This window comes from Paroedura picta, chromosome 16 (assembly GCF_049243985.1).
Source record: "Paroedura picta isolate Pp20150507F chromosome 16, Ppicta_v3.0, whole genome shotgun sequence".
NCBI classification, from domain to species: domain Eukaryota; kingdom Metazoa; phylum Chordata; class Lepidosauria; order Squamata; family Gekkonidae; genus Paroedura; species Paroedura picta.
In genome coordinates this window covers 22,896,929-22,910,544 of record NC_135384.1, presented here as the reverse complement: position 1 = coordinate 22,910,544, position 13,616 = coordinate 22,896,929, and the positions used below count along the sequence as shown (strand labels likewise).

Genomic DNA, 13,616 nt, shown 5'->3' with positions numbered 1-13,616 from the left:
TGTGTTCAATGCTGGTCAAGTTGCTTCCAACACAGTCCAGGGGCACCTTTAAGACCGACAAAGCTTTATTCAAGGTATGAGCTTTCGTGTGCGTGTCTTCTCATCATGTGGCCCAAGTATGATAGCCTCAGGTTAGACACTGAGGTTCTAGGGAGAGTGCAGAAGAAAGGAAACGTCTCCAGAAACCATTGCACGTTGGGGGAGGGGGGAATCACCCAGAACCCTTGAGTTGGATTCAGTCGGTTTCTGAAACTCAGTTGGACCCAGTTTCTCTCTATACTTCAGCCCCCATCTCATGGTCTTTCGGTTCATCTCATATGTGCTACTAGAAAAGTAGGTTCTTATATCCTGCTTTTCTCTACCTGAAGGATTCTCAAAGAGGCTTGCAATTGCCTTCCCTTTCCTCTCCCCACAACAGACACCCTGTGAGGGAGGCAAGGCTGAGAGAGAGTCCTGTTATTACTGAAGAAGAAGAGTTGGTTCTTATATGCTGCTTTTCTCTACCAGAAGGAGTCTCAAAGCGGCTTACAATTGCCTTCCCTTTCCTCTCCCCACAACAGATACCTTGTGAGGGAGGTGAGGCTGAGAGAGCTCTGTCAGAACTCCTCTGTGAGAACAGCTCTGTCAGGATGGCAACTAGCCCAAGGTGTCCCAGCCAGCTGCATGTGGAGGAATGGAGAATCAAACCTGGCTCTCCAGATTAGAAGGCACTACACCAAGCTACACCAACTGTCTATATGGCATGGTACATTCTTGGATATTATCCCCTTCCTTGAATGAAAGTTTAATGTTATACTCACCACGAGGCTGGAGTTCCCACTGATACCTAAAACGCAAATAACAATACTTAGTATTTATTAGTGTTAAACATTAGAAGAAAAATGCAGATTCCTTTACTTGTTATTTTTGAATCATTTACTTTAAGCCTGCATTTGCCCAGTGCATAGCTTGTCTTTAAAAGAATCAGAATCCAGTAGCACCTTTAAGACCAACAAAGATTTATTCAGGGTGTGAGCTTTCGAGTGCAAGCACTCAAAGGTTCACGCCTTGAATCAATCTTTGTTGGTCTTAAAGGTGCTATTGGACTCTGATTTTATTGTGCTACTTCAGACCAACATGGCTACCCATTTGAATCTCTCTTTAAAAGAAATCTAACAAACAAATCACCAGGACACCTTTGGCTCAAAAACAGGACCAAACCCAAAGGAAATGGCAAAGCTTCTCTTTTTGCCTACAATAAACCGCTATCATAGACCTATCTCCATGTTTACCTATATTGTCACTCTAAACTCCTTCTGAACATTTGAATGAGCTTACGGGTAACAATTGCAAATCCAGGCTCTGAATCTGCTAGAGCAATCCGCAGAGAATATTTTTTTTAATCGGCCCAGAAACAGTAGAGAAGTATAAGATAGTACAAGAAGCTGCCAAACGCTGCTGGAGGAAAGAGTAAAAGATGCAAAAGTCTCTCCAGCATAGATAAGCAGTGCTTCTCTCACTTTCCCCGCAAGTAGAAAACAAAGAAAAAAGTATGTGGTTTTTACTTTCTTCCTTGTCCCAAAATTTTGAGGACACTCTTGAACATACATAGAATGTTTATTCGGTCAATTGACCCATATAAACGATACCTCTGCAGAAAACTGTAATTAATAATAGAAGTTAATAAATATGACATGAGAAAAATACAAGAATATTGCTACATGAAATATTAAAATAGTGAAACAATGTTAAAACAATGAATTGTTGGGAACAAAAAGAATGTTATTGTGGGTAGAAAATAAAGGGGGTTATAACATGTAAAGAAAAAGGGGGAAGAAACCTCAAGAAGTTAACTACAGGGACAAGGAATCTTCTTGAACAGTCCATTAATCCAAGTGATAAGATGGCCTTTACCTATCCATTACTATCATTCGGACATTCTTTTCGATCTTATTCTGGTAGAAATGTAAAGGAATTTTGCTACCATATTAGAAATAAGTGGGTCTTTATCCCTTAGCAAAAATTTAATTTGAGTGTCACTATTATGAGAGGACAAAGTGGTCCCCAACCCCCGGTCCAGGGACCGGCACTGGTCCGTTGATCAGTCGGTACCGGGCCGTGGCTCCTTCTCGTCCTCGTCCACAGCTGCTGCGTCAGGGGCTGCCCTGCCACTCTGCCACTAGCTCACCTTTGGTGCTTTCCAGCGGCCGCCATGGCTGGGGCTCCCCCTCGGCGTGGCACTGCACAGCTGCTGCTGGCAGCACCCCCCCCCCAGTGGGTAGAAGGAAATCAGGGGTGCCAGCGCAAAAGATAGTGGAGCAGGGGCTCAGGCGGCGGTGACGATGTCCCTCGGCAAAAGACTAACCCCACCCCCCTGGGCCTCAGTAAAATTGTCAAGAGTTGACCGGTCCCCGGTGATAAAAAGGTTGGGGACCACTGACAAAGATGAATGCCTAGTATAATCTGAACAACCTACTTTGGCCCTTACATGCCTTGTGAGACGTTTAAAGTGTATCCCGGATTCTCCGTCTCCCAATCTGAAGCATAATGTTACAGGCAGACTTATTGCCAGCTTTTAAAACAAACGTATTTGGGGGTTCAGTGTTGTAGCTCTAGCAAACGTGAAAGACTGCCGGGCACTCCCAAATCAGTGCAAGTTGTTCCCTCAGCAAATAATTCTTGGGACCAGACCAAAGGCCCTGGCCGTGACCAGATAGCCTGCCCAACAACAGAAGAAGAAGAAGAAGAAACAGATAGCCTGCCTCCAAATGAGAACCTGGTGGGGTTTTCCATAGCAGAAGCGATCCCATCACAGTTTGCTTTCACTGCACCTCGCCTTGACAGCCTGAAATAAATTCTGACTGCTGTCGAGTGGAGTATTTTTATCCTCCTTTCCCCACTTGCCTCCTCTTTGGCCACAGAGAAGATTCTTTTCTCTCCCTGCACAATTAGCCATTCGGAGTCACAAATGGTTCTTGTTTAGTGAATGACTGTCCCCTCTCCTTGAGAAGGGCACCTAATCTCTCCTGAAAATGTCTTCTTTGCAACATGTGCTGCTCTCGGTGCTAAAAAAAATGATTTTCTGTCATTTTCAATTCCAGTTTGTCCAAATGGAATGGTGTTTCTGTCCCTAACCTCTGTCATTTTTAATACAGTACAGTGGAGGGCTTTTTCCAAAGTAAATATGAGATTCAGGGTGCACATTACAGTCATAGCAAATTCCTCTACAGGGCACCCATGAGCCAGTCATGTGACTAAATGGCTTCTTTCTTTCTTTCTTTCCTTTCTTTCTTTCTTTCTTTCTGCATCACTTAGAAATTTGTAAAAATTGCAGGCATAAAGAAAGTGGCCGCTTTTTTTTCTTCTCCCTCCATAAGTAAAATTACAGAAGGATCCTAACACTTATTGGATCAAAACCACAGTAATGTTGCAGCACACTCCAAGGCCCATAATGCACACACCTCTACCTGCAGCGTACCTGAGCAGTAAGCCTCAAAGCCGGACTTGTGATGCTATGCTTACCACTCTTCCCTTCCGGTATATTTATTCTGCAGATACAATCAAAAGAACACGCTTTTCTACTCAGACAGGGAATGTCCCTTGTGACATGTGTGGGGTGGCATCCAAAGTCAATTTCAAAATTTGCACAGCTGCCCTTTTGCATCTACCCCGGAGGTCCAGCAAGCACCTTCCACTTAAATCCTCAAGGTTCAGGATTCACACATGCCTTTTCATTCACTGAGCAAAAGGGAACAGAAAGGCATGCAGGCAAAGGAGTAAACCCCACAGTGAAACTGGCAAGACTTCTTTCTGAAACTGACAGTGAAGCCGGGTTTTCCATGTAGTGAAGCCCCGAGGGATTCTCTGCTGGGTTATCAGCCATTCTGAAAAATGGGAGTCACACAATCTCATCATACGGGGGAACATGTTGAGTGTACAGAATTCACAGTAGAATGCACTGACACCAGAGTTGCAAGCTTGGATTGGTGGCTCTGTGTGTGTGTGTGTGTGTGTGTGTGTGTGTGTGTGTGTGTGTGTGTGTAGAGGGGTGCCTATGCAAAGTCAGCTGCAGTTCCAACTTGCTATTCATAGGCCTGCAATTTGTTTGGGGAAGGAGTCCTCTAGCAGAATCTCTGGAGTGCTTTTCTAGTTTTGTGCTTTTCTAGTCTTATATGCTGCTTTTCTCTACCCAAAGGAGTCTCAAAGTGGTTACAGTCACCTTCCCTTCCTCTCCCAACAACAGACACCCTGTGAGGGAGGTGAAGCTGAGAGAGCCCTGATATTACTGCTCAGTCAGAACAGCTCTAACAGGACTGTGACTAGCCCAAGATCACCCAGCTGGTTGCACGTGGAGGAGTGCAGAATCAAACCTGGCTCACCAGATAAGAAGTCGGCGCCCCTAACCACTACACCAATCTGGCTAGACTTCGTTGTTTGTGCCATCCACTGTTGTGCCACATTGGATGCATACTTATGCTTTCAGGCTCCTAGTTGGTCTCTAATCTTTCCCCTCCTGTTCTGTAATTGAAACCTTTTGCATTTCTTTGATAGCGTGCAAAAGGTGAGCTATTTCACATGTCATTCAATAGCTAGCTTCTGTTAGTGGAGACATGCAGCCCTAAATGTGTAGCAGACATCAACTACTCCTGAGTCCCCAGCATGTGCTCACAGTGAGGATGAGCATGTATGTCTTTGACAGACTTCATGTTTACCCTGGGAAATCCTGAGGAAATCTGGTTGCCATCTTAATTGGCCCCAACGATAGGCAGACTTCAAGCAGCCATGAAAAATTAGAGAAATGGCAGAGACATAATTAATACATATGTATAGAAGGGGTAGAGTTCATTTTTACAACCAGCTTTTCACTATCAAAGTAGTTTCAAAGTGGCTTACAGCCTCCTTCCCTTCCTCCCCCCACAACAGACACCCTGTGAGGTGAGTCTGGGAGAGCTCAGACTAAACTGCTCTTTGAGAACCACTCTGACAGGACTGTGACTAGCCTAAAATCACCCAGCTAGCTGCATGTGGAGGAGGAGTGGGGAATCAAACCCGGCTTTCTAGACTAGAGGTCACCACTCTTAACCAGGACACCAAACTGGCTCTGGTTAGCTAAAAAGTGGAACAGGCTTCCTCGGGAGGTGGTGGGTTCTCCCTCTTTGGAAATTTTTAAACAGAGGCTGGAGAGCCATCTGACGGAGAGGCTGATTCTGTGAAAGCTTAAGGGGGTGGCAGGTGACAGTGGATGAGCGATTGGGATGTGAGTGTCCTGCATAGTGGACTAGATGACCCATGAGGTCCCTTCCAACTCTATGATTCTATGGGGTGCCTTCTGCCCAAGTATGATGATTATCGGGGGGGGGGGGCTGTCTTTTGTTGGTCAGGGTAAGAGAGAGAGTGTGTGTATGTCTCAAGTGCAGAGGTAGATTTTGGGTTGAATCCACCCCACTTTTTGAGCTCAGTGTCACCCGTTCTTCTTAAGACCTCATGATTCTCATCACAACCATTTTGGGGGGCAGAATTTCCCTACCAGCAGAAATCTGCTTGGATCCAGCTCATCATTTCATAGGCCCTCCCCAAGTGTCTTGGTATAGATGAAGTCCTGCCTTCCTTTTCACAGTCTCTGTGCAAGATGATTTCCTCTCCCTTTCCAAGGGGGAGGAAGGGCAGCATCTACTCACATTAACTGGGGTTAATTTTAACTTTAATTTCCAAGCAGTGTTTGAATAATAAGAGATGGGAGGAAGTGGGAAAGTGGAATTTCACAGCAATCTTAGCTCATTAGCTTAACTATGGCATATGTAATTCCCCAGCAATAAGGAGCTCATTAAGTCCAATGGCTTGTGATATCAAGATAAAAATGGTATTTAAGACTGTGACCTTCCGATCAGGCAGGTAGCTTTTTCATACCTTATCTCGGCCAACCCTGCTAGATTACCCTTAATTAGCCAGAGCACTGGTTTTCATATCCCGGTGAGTCTAGCATCTAAAATCTGCTCCATTCTGCAATTTGGAATCTGTTCTGTATGATTGTCCCACTCTCATCTGGACATTTGGTTCTCCCAAAGTATGTGCTTGTTCTCAGCATGCCTGGCCTGAGTTGAGGCAGGGATCTCATCTTCACAACAAAGTCCTTCCCTTCTCCTGGTTTATCCTGCTGTAGTACTGGACGAGTGCTATTCTCCAGCTGGCTTTACTTATAGCAGCTGGGCTGCCAAGATGGGATGGGATGCAAGGAGGTAAGGTGGGAGGGGATGAGTGGGAGTCAACTCTCTTCACCTGTGGAGTACCATGTGGTAGACCGTGGACCAAGGTGAGGGCCACTGTGGCTTAGTAAAGGAGCCTTAGATTGAATCAGACTCTTGGTCCTTCAAAGACAGTATTGTTTACTCAGACGGGCAGCAACCCCCCAAGGTCTCAGGCAGACATCTTTCATGTCACTTACTGCCAGATCTATTAACAGGGATTGACCCCGCGACCTTCTGCACCCCAAGCAAATGCTCTACCTCTGAGCCAGGCACAACCCTCCCACACCCTCTTCCTTGCTGGCTTCTTTGAGTTAGGTAAAGAGGGTTTTAAAAACCTCGCCATCTTTTCACAGCACACTTTGGTCTTGCCTGTGATCTTCACTTGGTTGCCAGCATGTTAAAAAATGTTGCCACTCCTTTTTCCGCCACTGTTTGCCCATAAATTTCATTAATTTTTTTTCAAACCTGCTGCAAAACAGTTGCAGCGACCGGTGGGCTGAGCCCCTTTTTGGACCTCCAAGGTGTCCAGGGACCAGCCTTTGCTCTGAGTCTCGGCCTCGTGATGCATTTCTTTCCTAGGTCACCTGGGCTCTTGGAGGAATTATCTCTCACATCTCCTTCAAGGGGCTGCTATCCATTGTTCAGTTTCAGAATGATCCACCCAGAGTAGCAATCCCCAACCTGTGGGCTACGGACCACATGTGGTCCTTCGACTAATTGGAGGTGGGCCCCGAAGGACGCCTTCTTCCCCCCCCCCCGGCCCTTTACTTCATCCCCCCCAGCCCTTTACAACACACTTCGGGTGTCATTGTCTCCCATCACTCCCAGATGGGACTATCTCGTTGCAGAGAAACAAGCTCAGGGTTCCCATTGATTTGTCATTGTCATGAGTTAAAATTTCCATGAAAATAAAATGTTCCTTATGTTCATTGTTGTGGCATGTCTGTATCTTATTTTGAAGGGATGTTTAAACATTACCATAGCAATCAGAGAGCATTAGGGCAGTGGTTGAGAGTAGAGGAGTAAACTACCCCCCCCCCCACCGGGCCTCAGTAAAAGGCGTTGAGTGGTCCCCGGTGATAAAAAGGTTGGGGACCACTGACCCAGAGGACAAACATGTCCAGCTTCCCTTCTGCATTGCTGATTAAGGACTCCACCTTGTGCCACTACCCCATGACCAGTGATAATGAGGATGACTTACTGCACTTTCATACTCCCAGAGAATTAGTGATCTAGCAGCCAATCACCTGCCTTCCCTTGGCACCTATTTGGAATACTCTGTTAAGTGATACAAAGAAGAAGAATTGCTGGCTTTTAAAATAGTAACGAATTTCTTAAAAGGGAAAAATACTACACATATTTTGACATAGCAATGGATTGAGCAAGGATTACAAAGGAAGGGTACAGACATTATCCTCTGTCCTTCTAATACACGCCCTAGCTAGTCTTATTCTAAGGAAGCCTCTTTATATTTAGAAGCGGCAGAATTTTAATATCTTCCCTTTACCTTGGAATCTTTGTCCTGTCAACCTGTGCTTCATTTGCTCCACATGGACCATTTCTGCACTGAGGACTCACCTTTTGCGATGATTCCTGTTTTTAACGTTCAGGATTACACCCTGGGCCATTTTTGAGTTCCACACTGGGAGCCTTTGCCCCCCCTTTTTCCTCTTTTTGTTCCTGAATTGAGCCCCCAGTGTTGTAACGCAATCTGCCAAGGTTTTTTTAAGGGCGGGGGAAATTGGGTGTGTTGATGACACAAGTGATGCTACAGGGGATGGGTGGGAATAATATTGGACACAGACTGGAAAAGCCCAAATATCTACCTTTCCATGTTGGGCAGTCCCGATTCAGCCCCTGATTCAAGAAGTGAAAACCAGATTTCAGAGGATTACCTTGCCACGGGGCATGAGAAGGGGCAAATTGGATCCACGCCCAAAAAGGGGAACTTCAGTGTGGAAATGGATGAAAAACTCGACCCCGTCCAAATGCAAATCCAAGCCAAAACCCCAGGTTGGAAACAGCCATGCTTAGCGTATATCAGTGTGAGAGCGCCCTCTTGCAAGTTATCCCCAGCTGTGTTATGATATCCCTTCTTTCTGCCCACCCCTCTCTGGAGATCAAACCTCTTAATCCTGAGGTTGTCAGGAAGATCCTCTCTTGCTTCCTGTATTCCAAGTCTTTGTCATCTTCTGGGTGTCAAAATCCAGCCCAGGCACGAGCTGGCCATCTGCTGCCAGGTTGGCTGCTTGCATTGGCAAAGCTTTGATGGCTCTACACTTGCTAAAGCCATTGGAAGGACTGGCAATACCTGGGAGCAGTTGACTTTCCCATTCCTAGTCAGCTTCTGGTCAAAGAGAATAGCTTTTCAAAGCCTAATCCTTGGAATAAAACACACTCTTTCACAAAGCTTTATCGTGATGAAAGGCGTATAGAGTTTCTCTGTCTCCCCTCTGCTGTAATTCTATACTATTTGATCAAGGATTGTATTTGAAATGGTTTACAGAGGCGTTCTTTGCCAAGGGTGGGTTTCTCTCTTAAGTTTATCCTCTCCTTCTTTTCGCTTCCCTTTTGCCTACTTGAAGTGTTGTTGGGCAGCAATTATTTTTCCTTGGGTGGACATTAAAATAGTCAACAAGTTAAAGCTAGATTTGTCAAGGTCTATCTTAAAGATCCGCTGCGGTGGTTTTAGTGATCTCGAATGGCTAGAAGTGCAACGGAGTGTAATTATATCTCGACTTTATGGATTTGCCTCATGCAGCTTGCTTATGTGACCCATTGTGGGATGAGGGCAGCCTATGCTAAATTTGGCTATTTCTCTTTCTGTTAAATTTTTGGAAATTCTAGAGAGGGGGATCATGGGTACTTCCCCCAGTCTCCATACTTACTTAGTGCAGAGGAGAAGTTAGGTTTTGGTTTTGCATGCTTCACTAAAACAAACTCAAATGTCGTGGTGTAGCAAGGTAGAATATATCTTAAAACAGGTCTTGTAGATGCTTACCTTCTCCTTTTCTGCCCCACCCAGCAGCTATTGTGAGTCAGTTTTTCACCCTGCTTATTGGATGTGAGATATCCATGAACAGGAGTCTTGTGGGATCTTAAAGATTAACATTAGCTTTCAACGCCCACTTCTTCAATGAGTGGATCCTCATTATGAAGTCATTTATGTAGGAGGATGAAAAAATAAGCTGCAGGATCGTAGGGTCATGAAACTCCAGATGCATAGGATGAAATGTAATTATGTAAACTCAAAATCTAATTGAGATGAACATGGAGACCATTCTCTAATCTAGTCAATATCTGTTATGAGTGGGGGAGTGCCGGGTTATGCTTAGATGGGAAATGCAGGCAATGAGGAAGTCTGTATTCAGGTTAGGAAGGGAGTTAGTGAAACTGTGTGATGTGCTAGTCGTCCTCTTGAAGCTCTTGTGTTGATGGCCTAGACACTATGAGATGTGAAACGTTCTCCCACTGATTTCTTAATACTGCTATTTTAAAATGCCAAAATTCTAGTCATTTATTCTTTTGGGCGCAAGCAGAACCCCATGAACCCCAAGATATTGGGTGCTCCGATATCAGACACTATCAAGCTTGAAAGGGTCCAGTCTAAATTCTTTTGGGCACTCCTCCAACTTCCATGCTGTGTAACCAACTCCATGGTGCGTCTGGAAACAGGAATGTTAATGGTCCAAGACAAAATCTGGTGTCAGCAATAGGAATGTGGCTGAAATTAATACATAATCCACAGGGTATAGCTTCTTTAACCCTGAATGAGAACTTCCAATCATCTTGGACTAAGGCTGTCCACAGAGGAATCCAAAGTCTGGGCTTCTCCATACACTCATTATCCAAATTAGCTCATGATCAAGCTGCATCATTAGTTAAGCAGCGGATACGGGACAATCGATGTCAACTGGACCTGAGTAAAGCTCCAAATTTTGGCCCCAGTTAAAACAATATATGTTCTGGCCCCTGCCACTTATCTATCTTAGCTGGTAATAAGTAAACAAAGAAGGGCATTTACCCTTGCAAGATGCTCTGTCTTGCCTTCAGCTCTTGTAGAGGGTCGCTATAAGAACATTCCCCTTACACTGAGACAATGTTTTTGTGGGAGCGGTGAAATGGATACAAGAGAGCATATATTGTTCCACTGCCCTGCCTATATAGACATTTGTAGCAACTTGACTGAACCACTCCTTAAAAAGTTGCAAGAACATCATGATGTAGAGCGAGCAAAGAGGCTGCTAAGTAAGAGTTCCCCAAGATGACAACTCAGCTGACTACGTTTCGTGCCGCCGCCATGAAAATCCGATGCTCTAAAGTAGCATAGTTTTAAGTTCTATTTTATGACCTGTTTTAAATTGTATTATATTGGTTTGAGAATGTCACTGATGAAGAAAGTGAAAGCGGGTGATTAATACCCGGGACCTTGGTTTGATGTTCCTGTATTTACCATGTGAAATAAAGAAACGCGGACAGAGATCATTGTTTAGATTGGATGTTTTTTGTACAGCAGCCTATACAGATCTTATTGCACTTATACGTATGCCAAACCATTGATAAAGGCGGCAAAGCCAAAACATGGTCGGTCAGCGGTATTAAGACATTAGTATGCTAATAGGATCCAGTTTTATCTGAGGCTATGCATAGAGCCTTTCAATCGCATTATTAATAAACACTGGGGGTGTTAGAACTACATTGTATTTTAGAAGCTTTATGGTGCACCCCAGCATCCACCAACACTCCCCCTGTTTTTAGAAAGTGCCCAGCAAAGCTTCTGATGGGCTGTGCAGGTTTCTTAAAAGGTCCCTTTGGCAGTATCTGCCACCACAGCACAAGTACTATGTGACTGAAAGTAAGCTGTGGCAGCCATTGTGTTATTGGCTCCGCCTCCTGCAGCAGCCATTTGTGTCAGAATTCCAAAGGTGCTTGCATGTTCGAAAAGACTGGGGGGCCCTGCTCTAGCCAATCACAGGGGCCAATGCTGCATCACCCTATTTCCCTTCATACTAAATACGAGTATGAACCTGCTGATCATATCCAGAGACCACAAGACCATCACTACCCAAGGTTCTTCCCAGTCCAAGGTCCAGAGTCCCTGCCATTAAAGAAGACACTCCTTCTCCATTATTATCAGAGGCTTTGACTTTTCCAAATGGAATATGGGAGCCATTACTCCCGCAACCCCTCCATCTAGACGGGCCGCTGTGCTAGTCTGTAGAAGAGAGTAAGAATTGCGTAGCATCTTAAAGATTAGCAAAATTTGTGGCAGGGATGAGCTTTCATGAATCACCGCTCACTTCTTCAGATACACTCATCTAGTCATTCTGATAACGTCATATCTAGAGGCAAAACCCCTAGCTACACAGCGATCCCCCAACTGATTATTTCACAATGAGTGACAAGATCTCACCCTATCCCAGCTGCAGTTTCATGCTCAGTGGAATAAAGGAAAGCAAGGAAAAAACAAGAGTTAAACAGAACACAGGAGGTAAAAACATACATGCAGTCTAATTATGTAATGCTTCTGGTGAACTGAGGGGCCTCTGTTAAAACTCTGAAAGGGTCTAAAGCGCCCTGTGTAATTTGTTGCTCTTCTTCTGAGCAGCAAGAGAAGAAACCCAGACAGGGAAAATCAGCACATTCGTAAGAACATAAGAGAAGCATGTTGGATCAGGCCAATGGGCCACCCAGCCCAACACACCATGCCATCCTGCAGCCAAAATCCAAGTGACATCAGGAAGTCTGCCAGCAGGGACAGATTTCTTGGTGTAAAATTTGGGTAACCTTGGCCTATGTTTGTTTTTAAACCCCAAGTGTCCAAGTCCCACCCATCCCCCCCCCCACGCACACACACACACACACACCCCTCATCCTTACTGTTCTCTGTAAATATTCCCTACCATTTTCGCAGTTCTTGTGCTCTATTGGCTTGGACATTCATTCAAACCTTCCACAATTTTTATGATGTCTGTTGTCACCACAAAGCATAACCTTACTGACTTCTTTTCAAATGCAGGCCCCCTGCTCTGGCCCCCAAAGCAGCTTCCAACTCCACAGCCTGGGCAATTATAATAAAACCTGACCTATAAACAGTCCATTAAAATGACAACATAACTAACAACTCGGCGCGAACCACGCATGCATTTCAAAACATGCACTTTCCCTCCCCATATGGCAACTCCGCTTCAGTTTGTGCTGTAGATCGGCCCACCTTTTACATACTTTTCTAGTTATGAGATGTCAATTAAGTTTCACTTGAGTCATATCTATGCAAAGGAGGAGAAAGGAGAGCAAATTGTTTTATTAAATCCGAAGGGAGGAACAAAAAAGACCCTGAAAGAGGAGTTTCACTTTTGTTAGCAGTAGGGTCAGCCTCATTGCACCATGAAGGGGGGCAGCTTCCAGGGCTTGTGGCCTCTGGTGGGGCCAAGTGCCACCAACTCGCTACTTATGCATCTCCTCCAACATCCACACTCACACCCTTCCATGACCCGCTCTTAAGTGCTTCTTCAACTGTGCTCTCAGCTGCATACCTGCTGGAGAAGGGAATATGGGTGCTACAAAAAGCACCAGAGTTCCTGGTAGCCACAGCAGTGGCACTTCTTGTGGCGCCCAGAACCCTACGGGAAAGGACATGTAGGCACTGTAGATGGTAGAAGAGCTTGTGAGAGGTCAGGAAAGACACACAGGTGGGGCACATGAGGGGTGAGCAGGCAAGACGTGGAGTTTACCAGTAGATATGGGGGTACAGCACTCCATGCCCAAGGCCTCCCCAAAACCTGGGCCCTGGTTGGCAGAGATTTCTAAGGCAGCTGTTTTAGGGGAGAGGAGGAAACAATGAAGGTTGCTGTGGACCCAGAGCACCCTGGCCATAAGCCCTCGTCTGCCCCCTTAATATCCACGCTATCTGCGTGAAGGTAAATGTCTATGACAAAGACTCAGTGAGCCCATCTTGTAAATGCTTTTTAGATGTTCCCACTGGTGAAGGGGAAAAGCAAGAAATAACAGCGAGGCTCTCTATGGGCTTACGCTACACTCACACAGGCGGGGAGGGGGGGAGATCTTCCAAAGTACAGCTATCTCAGTTCTGCATTCCAGACAAAATGCACCCTGCTCTTCCTACCTCCAGAAGGTTCCCTCCGTCTCCCGCGTTCAAGCGCCTGTGTCTTTCAATTATTCACGGCAACCCAGGCCCTTAATTACACAGTCCCAAGTTGCTAAGTAAGAAAACTGGTGCTTAATTAGCCAGCAGGAAAGATTGATTTGGATACAGCGGGGCATCACACAATGTTCTTCTGCAGGGGATAGCACCCGGCTGTGACCTTACGAAGGATAAAAACTCTTTGCCCACTTGAGCAAACTTTAAGGAGAAAATCTTCTAAAAACAAA

The 13,616-nt window shown here is 45.3% G+C and overlaps 1 protein-coding gene across 5 annotated transcripts in view; it reads right to left on the bottom strand.

Annotated features, from left to right (window-relative positions):
- The window catches only part of SKAP1 (src kinase associated phosphoprotein 1), a 351,262-nt gene that overhangs the window by 317,798 nt on the left and 19,848 nt on the right, over positions 1–13,616 (bottom strand). For all 5 annotated transcript variants that reach the window (XM_077315028.1, XM_077315029.1, XM_077315030.1 and 2 more), the window contains exon 4: positions 801–826. In XM_077315028.1, the coding sequence (XP_077171143.1) occupies positions 801–826 (26 nt within the window). The remainder of the gene's footprint in view (positions 1–800; positions 827–13,616) is intronic.